At 45.1% G+C, this 15,451-nt stretch overlaps 1 protein-coding gene across 1 annotated transcript in view; it reads right to left on the bottom strand.

Moving 5' to 3' along the window:
• Window positions 1-15,451, bottom strand: part of LOC147725927 (long-chain-fatty-acid--CoA ligase ACSBG2-like) — a 279,020-nt gene that overhangs the window by 123,004 nt on the left and 140,565 nt on the right. Inside the window, exon 6 of the mRNA XM_086960051.1 lies at window positions 5,795-5,959. Within this exon, the coding sequence (XP_086816177.1) occupies window positions 5,795-5,959 (165 nt within the window). The remainder of the gene's footprint in view (window positions 1-5,794; window positions 5,960-15,451) is intronic.

Raw genomic sequence — 15,451 nt, 5'->3', positions numbered from 1 at the left:
ATACACTAATTTGTTTTAAAAGCATTAGACTGAATTAGTTTTCAAATTCCTATACAAGTCTGGGAGTTTGATCAGTGATTAGGAGAGGTCTTTGCCCAAGAGATTATCACCCGGTCATGTGAGTTTGTTGATTCCTGACTAAGGCTGTGCTCTCAATCAGAGAGATACACCAGGAGAACCAGTTGCTAGAGCTGGGCACACATCTGTTTTTCCTTGGCAGAACTCTGATAACCAACAACTGGACATCTGTGTGGTCCATTCCAAATGCTTCACATGCAGGGGTGCTATCTAATGTTTTAGCTTACTAAATGAGTGTAGGGTTTAGAAATAGCATTGGGGTCTAAGATGTTATCTAAACAGCAAACACGCTTGAAATGTTTATATTATTCTCCTTAACAGTAACAATTTTAACAGCAATCTTATTCTCTTTCTGTGTTAGAAGTGTGGCTCAATGGTTACAGCGGCTAGATCCTGATGCAGAGGTCTGGTCCGGGACCAGGGTTCAATTCCCCACCTCGGCGGGTCTTGGGGTCAAAAGTTCCATGGACCTGATAATTCTCGCCTCGGTGCCTATTCCAATCATGGAGTCCCACTCGCCAACTCTGGGCAATAGCTTGCTTAATCTCCACAACGGCCCCCACAACGCTAAGGATGCCTGGCCTCCACCTTGGGGGTGCCCAGGAGTGGACGCCTCACAGGGAAAGCCAGGATGGGTTCCACAGCGGTATTCGTACAAGTGCCTTGAGCCTCTTGCGGGTGAGTAGTGCGCTATACAAGTATCAATTTACAATTTACATTTACATTTGTTATTGCTGTTCATTTTGTGTGTATAAATGTTTTAATGTGTTATCTGCAAAATAAACAAATTACAAATTATTTCTATAACCCCTCTATAACCCCTGTTGAACAGTGCTGCTGATAAGTAGCCTGGAAGCACTGCCTGTGTAAAGAAAAGCTTAGTGTGTGTGTTTGTTTTAGGACTGTAGTCCATTGGGCATCTCTAGCTCAGTGTGCACTGAAATAATCCCTAGGATTTGGGTTTGAGATCCCACCATTGCTGGTGGAAGTCATCAGAATTCAAATCACTGCTAAGTTGTAGGAAGTGAATTCCTATAAACATTTACTTATTTGGTTTCTTGTAAGTCAGACTTGGACCTACCTTATAAAAGCTCTAAAGACAAGAGTTTTAACCACTAATGTAAAGAACTTTGTGGACCTTGAATAGGGTCAGTTCTTCAGAAAATTCAGAAATGACACAGTAGCCCCAAGAACAACAATGGTGCAGGTAAGGCACTATAAATTGAAACGAAATTATTTTAATGGGGCCTCCTAGCATTGTTCGTTGCACTCTGCTTTTAAATGAGACTCGGGAACCCTCCTTTTCTTAAAATTGCACCCCGCTTTCATAAAGAAATTGTTAAAAGTTAAATGCTTTGTGTTATGGAGGCAAAGAAAAATGTACTCATGTTTGGTGAACTTCTAAACTTGGAGTTAATCATGTCTTATTTGCTTATGAGTATATATCGAAAGAATAATGTGGCTTCAATATATCTAGAATCAGGGTGTAATCTGATATATTTGAATAACACATTTTCAACTGAGTGTCTCAGTGATTCCTGGTCAGAAAAACACCCTATCATTATCTTCCTGTGATTTCAAATATGAACATGAGGTTGTCTCAGACTTGGTTTCGATCCTTTCTTTTTCCATACAGACATAGCAACTTTGATTCCTGAAACTGGAGAGGAATGAGCTTGTAGTATATTTTCTAATTGAAACAGTTTAAGGGTTTCAAGCAGGTTTTATTGAAATAAGGAATAAGAAAGTTATTTTGGGGATGTAACGTGTATGGTGGGCAGGTTTGCAATGACTGTAAACAAAACGAGTTTTAGATATATGTAGAGAGTTTTTTTTAAATATGTATACGGGAATGATACTGCAAATTTACTTTAGAACAATCTATACATAGTTATGGGGTTTTGTCTTTGTTTAATAGAATACAGGATAAATAAACTATTTTTTGACTGGCTGACATTTATCTGAAGTATAACATAATGAAATTGTCATAGATTATTCCTTTAAAGCTATCCTAGACCCACTGCAGTTAAGGAAAGTGGCTTTAAAATGTTGATACACATCGCCATGCCCCTACGTTGTGGTCTAGTCAAAGCAGTGTCAGCGTGCAGCAAGATCATCAAGATCTTTCTAGATACTTTGCACATGTCCAATCAGAGAATAGGGGCCTCATTTATGAAAAGTGACGCATTGCTGCATGAAAACAGAGATGCGTCACTTTTCATTGTGCCCTCCTTGCGACACCAATGATGCGTCATATTTACAGTATGACGCATCATGTCGCAAGGAGTTACAGATACGTCAGTACTTCTGACGTATCTGTATGGCGCAAAAGTGACACATTGCTGGAGTGTGTCACAGAAGTGACGCAACTCCAGCAATGTGTCCTTTCACATGGGGCAAGCCCCATGTGAAAGGGCCTGCGTCAGTCTTACGCCTGCTGCAAGGCAGGCATAGGATTTTGACGCATTTGAGTCCTAGAAGGTGCGCAGTGAAATCTCATAGATTTCACTGCGTCACTTCCATGACCCTTTCTTGCGTTAATATGCCCCCCTTGCATACATTATACCTGGCGCAGGTATAATGTGGCACAGGGGTTTACAAAGTGATGCATCTACCTAGATGCGTCAGTTAGTAAATATGGTGCAGCAAGGCTCATTTTTTACGCCACCGGCGGTGTAAAAGTGACGCACAGCCTCATAAATGAGGCCCTAAATCCCTGAATAAGAGACTACATGGAGAGCATTTTCCTGTGTGATGTTGAATGGATAGACCAAGGGTTGTTGTCAATGCAGTTGGATATATACACAATGACTATGCTCAAGCCTTTGGGTGGGCTTTCACCTGGTTGGTCTGAAAGTATGGGAGGCATGGCAGGCATAAAAATGGGCATCTCTCGCTTTTGAAATGCAGCTCAACTCAGTGTAACTTCTGCTGTCTCCTTAGATATTGCAGCAATGCATGAAGGTGGTATGTACAACACTTATATCCCAAATGATGTTCAATATTATTTTTCTGAAGTAGCCAGGAGTCTTTTACTTCAATGTGTATTAAGATAAGCAGGATCACAAACACAATCTAAGCATCAATTGCATCAAGTACAGTACCTAGTAAACATACCTTGACTTGGCATGCTGTCAGCAGTTGCAATACAACTTCCAGCAAAATATCAATATTTTCACCCAATGTGTTTTATCCCTTCACCCATAAAAAAATCCCATCCCCTACATAAAATAATTCATAACACTCAAATCCATATTTTCAAGTCACAACATTTATTTAGTGAAACTACAGTAGACTATCAGCTGCAAGATGGTGAGCATCCATCTATCTAGAACCAAGTCCATCACACTCAAAACATGTTGGAGGATGTGAATTATAAGGTCCTCAACTGTTTAACCCAATCTTATGTCATCTACCATAGCACTCTTCCCTTTCACTATTGGACCACATAATGATCACATTGCACATTGCCTGCTCACTTTTTCCTAAATGGATCTCATGGGTTTCCTCAATATATCCCTGCAGCACCATAGCACAGTAGCCTGAACCCTCTCAGTCCCTGTTCAAGTTTCTATACAGCTCAAGATATCTAATTTGAAACCAATCCAAGACGCTCATATTTCCTCTTCCATGTGCGTCCTTGTGTTGATCAGTAAGTCCATTAACCGCAGCGCAAATTCCGCCCATTGCGGCGCTTCGATGAAGGTGGCGGGCCACGTCGGGCAAAGGACGTGCGCAGCACTACGGAGGTAGAGCGCGCGACGGCCTTTAGCCGTCAGAAGCAGCGAAGGGGTTAACAATTTAAGCAGCAACCAGCTTCAGCTTGTTCAGCTTAGTTCTCAAAGCGCCCCAACCCCAAGCTTTTCTCTCTCTTGGCCAAGGGAGAAGGTTCAGTGGAGGTGTTTTGAGTGTGACAATCCCCCAAATAAATGCATTATTGGCTTAGTATCTGGGTGTGTTTGGGAGGGGAGGGAAACCAGGTCTGTTATCTCTGTATCATTTTTCTCAGTTTGAGCAACCAATGAAAGACAACACAATGACCTTTGAAGTAAGAGAGAGAGGGATAGAGATAGCCATCTGGTGGCTGAGTTCTAAAATCTGAAATTAGATAACCTGGAAACAACACCCACTTCTCTGCTTGTGAAAAGTATGTGATCCTAGGCAAATATTTTTTAACCATTAGCAATTGCTTTGAGTAACAGTAAAACGCATTGTTTTTCACCCACTGTGTTACTCTATTTAGACGCCGACAATATGCATATCACTATTGGAAACAGTAGATTCCAACCCTTGGCCATCTGACTCCTCCACCCTGCAACCCACTACTTTTATTTGGGAAATTTGGGAGGTGCACATCCTGAATCTCACTGAATGAGTTACAGCCCTGATAATAGCAATGCTCTTTATCAACATCAATCCTGAAGGTTGTCCCAACAACTGTTAAATAGCAAATGGACTATTATTTATAATATAATATAATCATGTCAATGATGCTCTCGAATGTTTTGACCCACATCTTGGTGCAGTCAGTCAGTTGTTATTTGGGGGTTCAGAGGTACATCCCTGTATTGATCCATTGTGTCTTGCACCCTTATGTTCCACTTAATAATTGAAAGTGTTCCAACGTTCCAAGTTTAGGTTTTGACTGCATTAATTAGCAAGGTGAAGCAGGAAATATATGCTCTAAAATATCATTAAGGGTTAGTAGATCAAATTCAGTGTGACATGTAAAAAACATGCACTAAAGGTTAATACTAAACAAATCAAGTACAAAAAGTATCATTCTATCCTCACAACACAGATGAATAGAGGAGGAAAAACAAGATTCACTAAGGCATGCCAAGGATGATTTCCCCTTTAGCGGACAGGTGAGTATCACCAGTGAAGCCACTGAATGTTCCTTGTACAAATGTAGTTACATGTTGCTAATAGTTTGTTCACTGCATTCTGCAACCTTCTACTGTGGACATTCTTGGTCTATTGTACAACAGACACACTGCCTCAGTTTGCACCAAATCACATCTTTAACTAGGTCCACTGGGCCCAAACGTAGAAGTGTGCCCTATTGCAGAAACGGTGCTAACCTCATGGCAACCGTAAACTCATGATTGACTGGGGGCATGACATTAATGAAAGGTGGGCCAGTTGTTTGTAGCAGCCAATCCCTCTATCTTAGTGCAATTGGCAATTTGGGCCAGTTTTACAAATGGGGCTAGAGATTGCCATGCATGTAGATTCAGTGAGTAACTGCATCCGCCTATAAGAGGGTGCCTGGGGGATAAATGGATCCCACTTTCTCCCCTTTCAGGGATAACTCAGGTGGGAAGCACAGACTGTATGCCACCTCTTTGTAGTGCACAGCAAGCTTACTGGTGCCATTTGTACCTCTGAGCCCACATTCATAACTCAGTCAGAGCATAGAGGCAACGTGTTTCTGTCATTATCATGTGACCACACTCTCATTCTAATTAGGGCATTCCACCTTAGGATTTTGCCAGAGCTATATGTGTGTCAATATGATCTATATTACTAAAGAAGCACTTAACCAAATGTTTACCCTTCTGTAATACCAAGAGGCACAATTAGCCAAAGCATGGGCCATTAAACTTTCTTCAAGGTGAGCAATCAAATTCAATATCACCAGGTAGATGAGATTACCAGACCACCCAATAAACTATATGTAAGTTCTTCTTCTCTTATTTATCACACCGATTACCTTTAAGGCACCAGGATTTGCAAAGTAAATTGTTCCTCCAATGCACATTGGTAGCCAGATGTCATTGAGTTGTCCAGCCACGTGGTTCAGAGGGAGGTAGCTCAGCATGATCTCATTTTCTTGAAGGCCATAATGTTTGCCAAATGTTTTTGCCATCCACGTGACCTAAAATACACATAATGAAAACATTAGGAACTTTGAGCAGAGGGACTAAATCTAATACAAACCAGTGTATGTTTTCCAAGGAAGGACTAATAGCTCATGCTACAAGAGGTAATGCTATTCCAGGGTGTAGCTGGTAAGAAACTTTGATTTACAGTGACAATGTTGACTTCCTGCTGGTCTGGAGGCTAACCCTACATTCCATGCAGCTGTGCACTAAATGCAAGGACAAAGGACAATTTATATGTGTCACTTGAGTTGTAGCTAGAAACAGGTGTCAAAGGTAGCCCAGCTGGAGAGTGACACCTTTGCCTTTGGGAGCTGGCGACCCAATCAGAATGATCCCTTTGCTGGCTCTATTTAATGCTACAGACCAGCACAGGCAGCATGTGTCTGGTCAGCTGCTAAGATTGGTCCTGTGTGGGAGCAGCAGCTGTCTCTTACCTAAAAGTCAAGATACAAAAAAAGCTCCATTGTTGCATGGCACTACCTCAGCCAATGGCCTCTTCTCGAGCAGTAGGATTTACACAATGCTATTTGACCCCCCCTAACTTTGATGAGAGGGCAGCCCAATCAGCCAAATAGAAATAAACAACAAAATGTAAACAAATGCCAAATTCATTTCAATATGAAAAGGATGGTGGAAAGAGTGTGCATGATAACTCTAATAGAGCAATGAGGTCCTCAAGGTAATGTGGGCCCTGGTGTTTAAGACCAAGGTCATTACTAGAGTTGATATTTATTACCTGGAGGTTCCCCTGGATCTCTGCTATAAAAGCATTAATCAATGAGAGCTCTTTCAGGAGTGCAAACATGTGATCTACACATTGATTTCCAGCAGGAACAAGATTCATGGGATAAGATCTTTGAACAGGTGTGGCCAGTAGATTGTCCACAGATCAGTTGTGTAACTGCATCAACTACCTAAAGCCTCTTACCAATATTATTCAGACACATGCAGGATCAGCATTGTTCTGTGCAATAAGTGCCACATCCCCATGTGACTAATGAAGTAAGCCAGAGCAGCACTTTTGTCATGTAACCATGGACCAGATGACAGAACAGTTGTGTTCAACATAATTACATTCTTGGTGGTAAATAGTGCAATGCTTTATGTAAACACCTTATGCAACTCTCTCATCAAAGTTGGTTTGATGCAGCAGAATTGTGAGAAAAGATAGAGGTTTGTACATGCTTACGTAGACAGACTGCAGTTGTGATGTCAAAACGATAAAACACAAGTCACAGTACAATATTAGAATAACATACTCCTTGGACTCAACACAGCAACTTAAAACAATAATAGTTTAGTATAACATACTAACAGAAAACAGCAATGGCAACACAGCATAATGTAATGCAACTCAGCACAGCATATCATCACAACACACAGGCAACATATTCCACCACACCACACAAACACCACCAAAAGAAACACATTTCCTACCACAATACAACACAGTGACATAACATCGGACAAAACCTTTTTGTGCACATTATGCCATTGTGTTGTCTTTTGCTGATGTATATTTTTGGCACTGAGCTTAAGATATTAGTTGATATTTTAAGCAGTGTTGCTTTTACATTGTGTTGAATTGTGATGTTTTTGAGATGTGTTTTATCATTGTGCCATTGCATGGTTGTCTGTTCTCATGTTTGTTGTTTTGGTGTGCAGTAGTTGTTGTTTAGATTTAGAGCATGTACATGCTTCTGCCGAATGATGGTGGACATGGCATTCAGAATGCGAGTGCTGACACAGTTGATGATGTTATTTGTCGCCCTGCTGTGCGCAGTTAGGTATCAAAAGCCAATTATCGTGCCTAAATGGGTGTTGTTCATAGTATATGTAGTGTCTTATAAATTAAGGAACACTGGACCTCTGTTGGTTGTCACTGTACACTCTAGACGTAAGTGCTGGAGGGATGAGTTGAAGACAGGTTTAGAATGGTGAGTTCTAACTTACATGGAGCGGAATAAAGCAGTCTAAAATGACTCTTCATTTGTGGTGTGAGTGTTGCTGAGTACATGGGCTGGTGGGACACTACACCTGGCAAAGAGTTAGGCGAATCAATGCCGTACACTGAATGCACTCTTCAAGAGAGTGCTCATGCATGCCACGTGTGCTGCAGTCAAAGTGCAGAATTGATGCTGGCACTGCTGAAGTCACAGCTCAACACCAACCTGTGCAGCACATTTGAAGATAAAGAAAGCAACATTGAAAATCTACTGGTCAGTGACCAGGAACTGAATGAAATGGCTGCAAAATATAAAGTACTACACCAATACGCAATTACCATCGCCATATGCTGAACAGAGGAAGAACGCTAAATGCGGATACAACCAGGTTTCCAAATGAGCCCACAACAATATTTTGATTGAAATTAAACAGAAATTCATGTGCTACGAAGCATAGACTAACAAAGGTGTTTGTGAAGAAACATTTAAGCACAATGCAGACAACATATCATTACATTATCTGCCTTCATGGACTAGTAGTATGCAAGACGTATCTACTTACTGAAAGTATTAATGAATCATTGTTCCACAACAAAATGCAATGTGGCCCCAGAAGGAGGGTTGAGGGTTGTGCTTATGGAGCGGTCCCCAGTCAATCCGACACAACACCAAAGCTTCTGCATAGGGGCCCAGGACAACTCCCTCGACAGATCTCAAGCAAGGAACCCTGATGGAGAGCCAAGGAGAGCTAAGCTCCAGACGTGATTAAGGCTGACATGTAAATCAGCTCAGGTGCTAAGAAGCTCTGCCTGATCGAGTCCCACAAGAAGTGCCTGAGAGACCGCTACTGTCCACCAATGTATATATATATGACTGCTGCATTCTTAAAGCCACTGTCTGTATTTGATAGAAGGTGAAGTGACGTATGTACAAACCAAAACTGTCTCGAATGGAAAATGTAATCCAGTGCAAAATGTGGATTATGAATAATAGGGTAAACAAAGAGAGAGTGAGGAAAAAAGGGGTATGCCCTAATCCCCAGATCAAATTGATAACAAACAAAATGGACGGACCCAATGTAGGAATCCTGGTTGGTGGCATGCTTCGTCATTAGGTTCCCCGCTGGGCTGCCGAATGCAACCCAGCTCTGCTGGGATGCCTGAATTACAGGCCACCCGCCCACCTCCTTTCTTCTGTATAGGGCCCGTCCCGGAGAGGTGACAGGGGAGGGGAACCCCACTCAATTATTTAAAAGAAGATGGCCCTGGAGGTGTGGTGGTCCACAAGCCTAGGGAGGTCCCTGAGGCCCGCTAAAATATTTATTATGCCCCCAAGTCAGCGGTGGTCCCCATGGCATGGGGGTCCAAAAGGACCCCCTGATTTGTTTTTAGGTACTTGGCCCTGGGGAGGTGTTAGTCCCCAGGGCCTCACAGGGTCCGAGGAGCCCCCTTTTACAATGAATAATCCCTGAGGCAGGGGGTAGTCCCAAGGGCATTAATAAGCCCCAGGAGGAGGAGCCCGTGCACCCTCCCTCCTTTATTAGGAACATGCACTTGGAACCCAGCCCACCTAAGGGCCGAATATTAAAGGAGTGTGTGCAGCCTGCACTTCCTTTTCTTTAAATTTCAGCAGGATCCGTAGGTCCAGTGTGACTCCAGCTTAAAATGTAAAAAGCACACCTAAATCTCCATCCCCACCTCACAGCACAGGCTGCAGAGATCACAGCGTTAATTGAAGCTCTTACCAAAAGCAGAGGGAAAATGGTAATGATCTACCCTGACTCTGCTTATGTCACTATCATACTGCACCCTAGCATAGGTAGGTGGTGAAGATGAGGGTTCCTAAAATCAGATGGCAGCCACGTCACACATAGGTATCACTTAGAATTACTAATAGAAGCACTAACATTACCTAGGTGCGTGGCCGTCATAAAATGTGCTGCACATGGGGGCAAGGACTTTGTGTCTCTGGATAATGCGTTAACCAACCAGATGGCAAAAAAGCAGCCTATGGAAACATTAGAGAAGCATACATACACCCCTTACAGCATACTATGGAGACCAAACCCTCATACAAGAGTCCATACACTGGAACAGTGTGGCTATACTCTAGAGTTCCTGGAGACTGTATTGCCTGATGAAAAGGAGAGTTGGCTAGTACAGGGTTGCACACAGATCACAAACAACCTCATATACCAGCATGTGCCAACAGGGAAGGCCGTCATGCCCCAAAGTATGGTCAACATAGCCTTACCCCAACTGCACTTGCCTGCACTTACGGCAAAAGATAACTTAATTGCTGAGCTCCAAAGCGACAGGTATATCCCCAACGTTTCGAGAACAGTAATGATGTATCTGAATGAGTACACCGTTTGCCAGCTATATTCACCCAAGCCTATGCTGAGGGTCATGACGTCATCTGTTCCCTGACCGACAGGGCCATTAAGGGCACTACATATCAAATTCATTGACATGAATAACCGATGAGAGAAATACCAATATCTGATAGTAGTGGTTGCCCATACTCAAGGTGGACCAACAATGACCCCGGCATGCACTGCCATGCTAATGCAACGCCGACATTGCTCATCAGGCACGTAAATCCAAGGTGGGGGGTACTAGACGCTATCCTGTCGGACAACGGCAGGCACGTTGTTCAAGTTCAAGTTCAGGAATTTGTATAGCGCACTACTCACCCAGAGGGTCTCAAGGCGCTTGTGGGAGGGGGTGCATTATTTATCGAATAGCCAGGTTTTAAGTTCCTTTCTGAAGGAAATGTGGTTCTGTGTGAGGCGGAGGTGAGTGGGGAGAGAATTCCAGGTCTTGGCCGCCAGGTAGGAGAAGGATCTTCCTCCCATGGTGGGTCTGTGGATGCGCGGAACTGCGGCGAGCGCTTGATTGGAGGATCTTAGTTGGCGGGTCGGTGTGTAGAAGGACAGTCGTGTGTTGAGGCTTTTGGGTCCTAGTTTGAAGAGGGCCTTGTGTGCGTGGGTGAGGAGGCGGAACGTTATTCTCTTGTTGACAGGAAGCCAGTGGAGGTCTTTCAGGTGGCCGGTAATGTGAGCTTGGCGAGGGATGTCCAATATGAGTCTGGCTGATGCATTTTGGATGCGTTGGAGTTTTTTCTATAATTTGGCTGTGGTTCCGGCGTAGAGGGTGTTTCCATAGTCCAGTCGGCTAGTGACCAGTGCGTGGGTGACCGTCTTTCTTGTTTTGGTGGGGATCCAACTGAAGATTTTTTGGAGCATACGAAGTACGTTGCAGCAAGAGGATGAGACGGCGTTAACTTGTCTGGTCATCGAGAGGGAGGAGTCTAGGATGAAGCCTAGGTTACGTGCGTGGTCTGTGGGTATGGGTGCTGTGCCCAGGGCCGATGGCCACCATGAGTCGTCCCAGGCAGAGGGGGAAGATCCTAGGATGAGAACTTCCGTTTTGTCTGAGTTAAGTTTTAGGCGGCTGTTTTTCATCCATTCCGCTACTTCTTTCATGCCTTCATGAAGATTGGTTTTGGCGGTGTTAGGGTCTTTGGTGAGGGAAAGGATCAGCTGGGTGTCGTCAGCGTAGGAGATGATGTTGAGGTTGTGTTGTCGTGCGATGGATGCGAGGGGACTCATGTAAACGTTGAAGAGGGTGGGACTGAGTGATGATCCTTGTGGTACTCAGCAGATGACTTTGGTGGCTTGTGATTTGAATGGGGGGAGTCGGACTCTCTGGGTTCTCCCGGCGAGGAACGAGATGATCCAGTCCAAGGCTTTTCCTTGTATTCCGATGTTGCTGAGGTGTTGTATGAGGGTGCTATGACAGACTGTGTCGAAGGCGGCGGAGAGTTCGAGTAGGATGAGGGCAACTGTTTCTCCGTTGTCCAGTAGCGTTCGGATGTCGTCTGCCGCTGCAATGAGGGCGGTTTCGGTGCTGTGTTTGGCTCGAAAGCCGGACTGTGAAGAGTCGAGGGAGTTGTTGGATTCAAGGAAGGCGGCGAGCTGGCTATTGACGGCTTTCTCAATGACTTTGGCAGGGAATGGGAGGAGGGAAATGGGGAGGTAGTTCTTAAGTTCAGAGGGGTCTGCTGTGGGTTTCTTCAGGAGGGCACTAAGTTTGGCGTGTTTCCAGCTTTCTGGGAAGGTAGCGGAGTTGAAGGAGCAGTTGATGACATCACAGAGATGGGGTGCGATGATGGAGTCTGCTTTGACTGAAGATGTGGTGGGGACAGGGGTCGGTTGGCGAACCTGAATGGATGGAGTTCATTAGGCGGATGGTGTCTTCAGTTGTGATTGGGTTCAAGGCGCTAAGGTTGTTAGAGAGCGGTTCGGGTTCGGTGTTCTTTGGAACTGTTCTTAAAGCTGTTATGTATGTCGGCGATTTTGTTGTAGAAGAAAGAGGATACCTAGTCGCAGAGGTCTTGGGATGGAGTAATGTCGTTTGAGGCTGCGGTGGGGTTGGTAAATTCTTTGAGGATGTTGAAAAGTTCCTTGCTGTTATGGGCGTTGTTGTCGAGTCGATCCTTGAATGCTGATTTCTTGGTGGATCGGATCAATTGGTGGTGTTTGCGGGTGGCTGCCTTGAAGGTGGTCAGGCTGTCAGTGGTTGGGTTTTTTCTCCATCTTTTTCGAGAGTACGACATAGTTTCTTGGATTTCTTAAGTTCATCGTTGAACCAGGGGGCCTTTTTGCTACCTTGTTTGATCTGGTGGTTTTTCAAGGGTGCTAATTCGTCAATGCTGTGAGTGATCCATTGTTTGAGTTTGGTGGCAGCTTCGTTTGGGTCCGATGAGAGGGCGGGAGGAGTTTGGTTGAGCGATGTGAGGAGTTGGTCGGTGGTGATTTTGTTCCAGTTTCTTTGAGGAATAGGTTGTGGAGGGTTGTGAATCGTGGTAGTTTTGTAGCTGAAGTGAACACAGCTGTGGTCCGTCCAATGGAGAGCTGTGGTATGATCGAAGGAGATGTGTTTGCAGGAGGTGAAGACAGAGTTGAGCGTGTGCCCGGCTACATGGGTTGGGGTGTCAACAAGTTGTTTGAGTCCGAGATTGGCCAGGTTGTCCAGAAGGGTGGTGGTGTTGCGGTCGTTTTTCTTTTCTAGGTGGAAGTTGAAGTCTACCAGTAGAATGTAGTTCTCGAAGGGGAGGGCATGTGGGCTGATGAAGTCAGTGATGTCTTCGCTGAATTGTTTACGGGTTCCTGGTGGTCTGTAGATGAGGGTGCCTCTAAGTGTGGTCCTGGGGTCGGTGTGGATCTGGAAGTGGAGGTGTTCGGCGGTTGCAAGGTTATCGTTGAAGCTGGTCGTGATTCTGATGGTGTTCTTATGGACGATGCCTCCTCCTGTTTGGTTGGTGCGGTCTTTTCGAATGATCTTGTAAGCGTGGCTATGGCGATGTCGGGTGCTGATGATGCGTTCATCCAGGTTTCTGTAAGGAAGGCGATGTCCGGTGACGCAGTGTCGAGTAGGTCCCAGAGTTCAGTGGCGTGTCTGTGGACCGAGCGGGTGTTCAGCAGGATGCACTTCAGGTGGTTAGAGTCGGAGCTGTGTTTGGAGGAAGTGGATTTGGTGTGGGTCTTGATGCAGGCGAAGGGACCGTGGGTACGTCCTGGGGCAGCTTCGTAGCATTGTGGTGTGCATCCGGGGTTAAGGGCTAAGAGGGTGGTGGCGTCATACGTTATGCGGGAGGAGTGCGGTTTGCGGGGGCCAGGGGGTCTGGCGCTGGGCGCGGTCCAGGCGCGGACGGCGTAGACGGGCTTACCTTTGGGGCACCTTCGGCGCGCATCCGTTGATGGAGTCAGGCGGTCACAGCGCAACGAGCGGCAGAGCGGCCGATAGTATCAGTGGGAGGGAGGGTCAGCTGGGAGGCGGGAGCGGGACGGAGATCCGGGCAGGGAGGCACAATAACAACACTAAAATGGCTGCAGGCCGTGAAACGAAACCGGAATTGGGGTATCAACAATGCGATATCTATGTAAGTGGCAGCGGTACAGTCGAGCACAATGGTAACAACAGGCAGCACAGCGCAATACAAACAATGATAAAAGCGCACTTTGGAACACTAGCGCTGCGGTATAGTTATGCTCAGCAAGGCAGGCAATCTAGCAATGTTACAATCTGGGCAAGCAGAGAGCAGTCTAGCGTTGAAGCGCTACGATACCAGGTGGCAAATAGCAGTGTAGCGTAGAAGCGCTAAGGAACCAAGCGTCCTGTAGGGCAGGGAGCTGTGTGAGGAGCGGCCGCCGTTGATGGGGTCAACTCCGTGTTTGACCACAGCTGCACCCTCCTAGGTATATGACACAAATTGGCCTCAATTTATCATCACCAAAGTAATGGAATAGTTGAGAGACTCAACACCTGCTGAAAAACAAGATAAGCAAGATTTGTGCCAGCCTTAACAAAAAGTGGCTCTATTGTCTGCCCCTAGCCTTGTTCACGCTAAGAAGCACACCTAGCAGTGATTATGATCTTACACTACACACAACTGTAATGGGCCAACTGATGGGAATACCCATACCAAAATGAGGGACCAAAATAAGCACTGAAGTGATCTCTCAGGCACTAGAGGATGAATTGCATGTGTATCTCGCAGAGTTAACAAAAAGTTCCAGGTTCCTAGCCAAGCAGGTCTACCACCGGAGCTCTAGGGGGACAACTGCCAAGCTCCCCTACCAAATACATCAGCCCAGGCAGGAGGTCTACATCCACAACTTCATGAGGAAATGGAAGCAGGCCACATTTTAAGGGCCCTATTGAGTAATATTCATGACATCTCCCATCCTCAAGGTGAAGGGAAGAGAGGTCTGGGTCCACCTCTCCGTAGAGGGCTAAACTGTCCATGTCAAAACCTCAATGGATTTTATGCATGCAAGCATAAATAAAGTAGTAATTAGATAAAAAGAGTCATCCACACACACACGAAGATCACTCCACTAAAATGCTCACTTCTGCCAGGACGAGAGGGGAGGACATATTGACCCACAAATGAAACTCAGGTGACCTGTAACTAAAAACTTACCAATTCCTAACAAATTACACCCAAACTAGGGCCCCTCCATCTAGCAGCCATGCAGAAATAATCCAAGAAAGACAGGTGCAGGACTTTCTTAGACTGAATAACGATGTATGTTTTCTAGGAGCTAACCTGCAACCTACAGTCATTATCAAACAGTTCTGCAGAGCAAGCTGCACCAACTTTACGATGGCTGCCACCTCGCAGTCACGACCTCCATATAACCCACTGAGGCCCAAGGATTCAAGCAAAAAAAAAATGCATGGACGATTTTTTGACTGACATTTTTTACAAACCGACGGTTTACAGGATACAAATCAAAGACACACCAGAACGCCAGAAAACAGCAGACAATCTCTCCAGACAACATCCCAAGAACTGCAAGGTGCTAAAAGTTATGTACTGTTGCAACCTTGTACACCATCTCCCTAATATAGGTGTGTACACATCCATCTGTCATGAGTAATTTTCGACCTATCTCTCTCCTCCCCTATTTGGGGAAAATCCTGGAGGCCTACGTCACCCGCTGTCTCAGCTCATTCATCGAGAGCTCCT

The sequence above is a fragment of the Lissotriton vulgaris genome, chromosome 3_1, assembly GCF_964263255.1.
Source record: "Lissotriton vulgaris chromosome 3_1, aLisVul1.2, whole genome shotgun sequence".
Classification (NCBI taxonomy): Eukaryota; Metazoa; Chordata; class Amphibia; order Caudata; family Salamandridae; genus Lissotriton; species Lissotriton vulgaris.
This window is presented reverse-complemented; position numbering and strand designations above follow the sequence as displayed.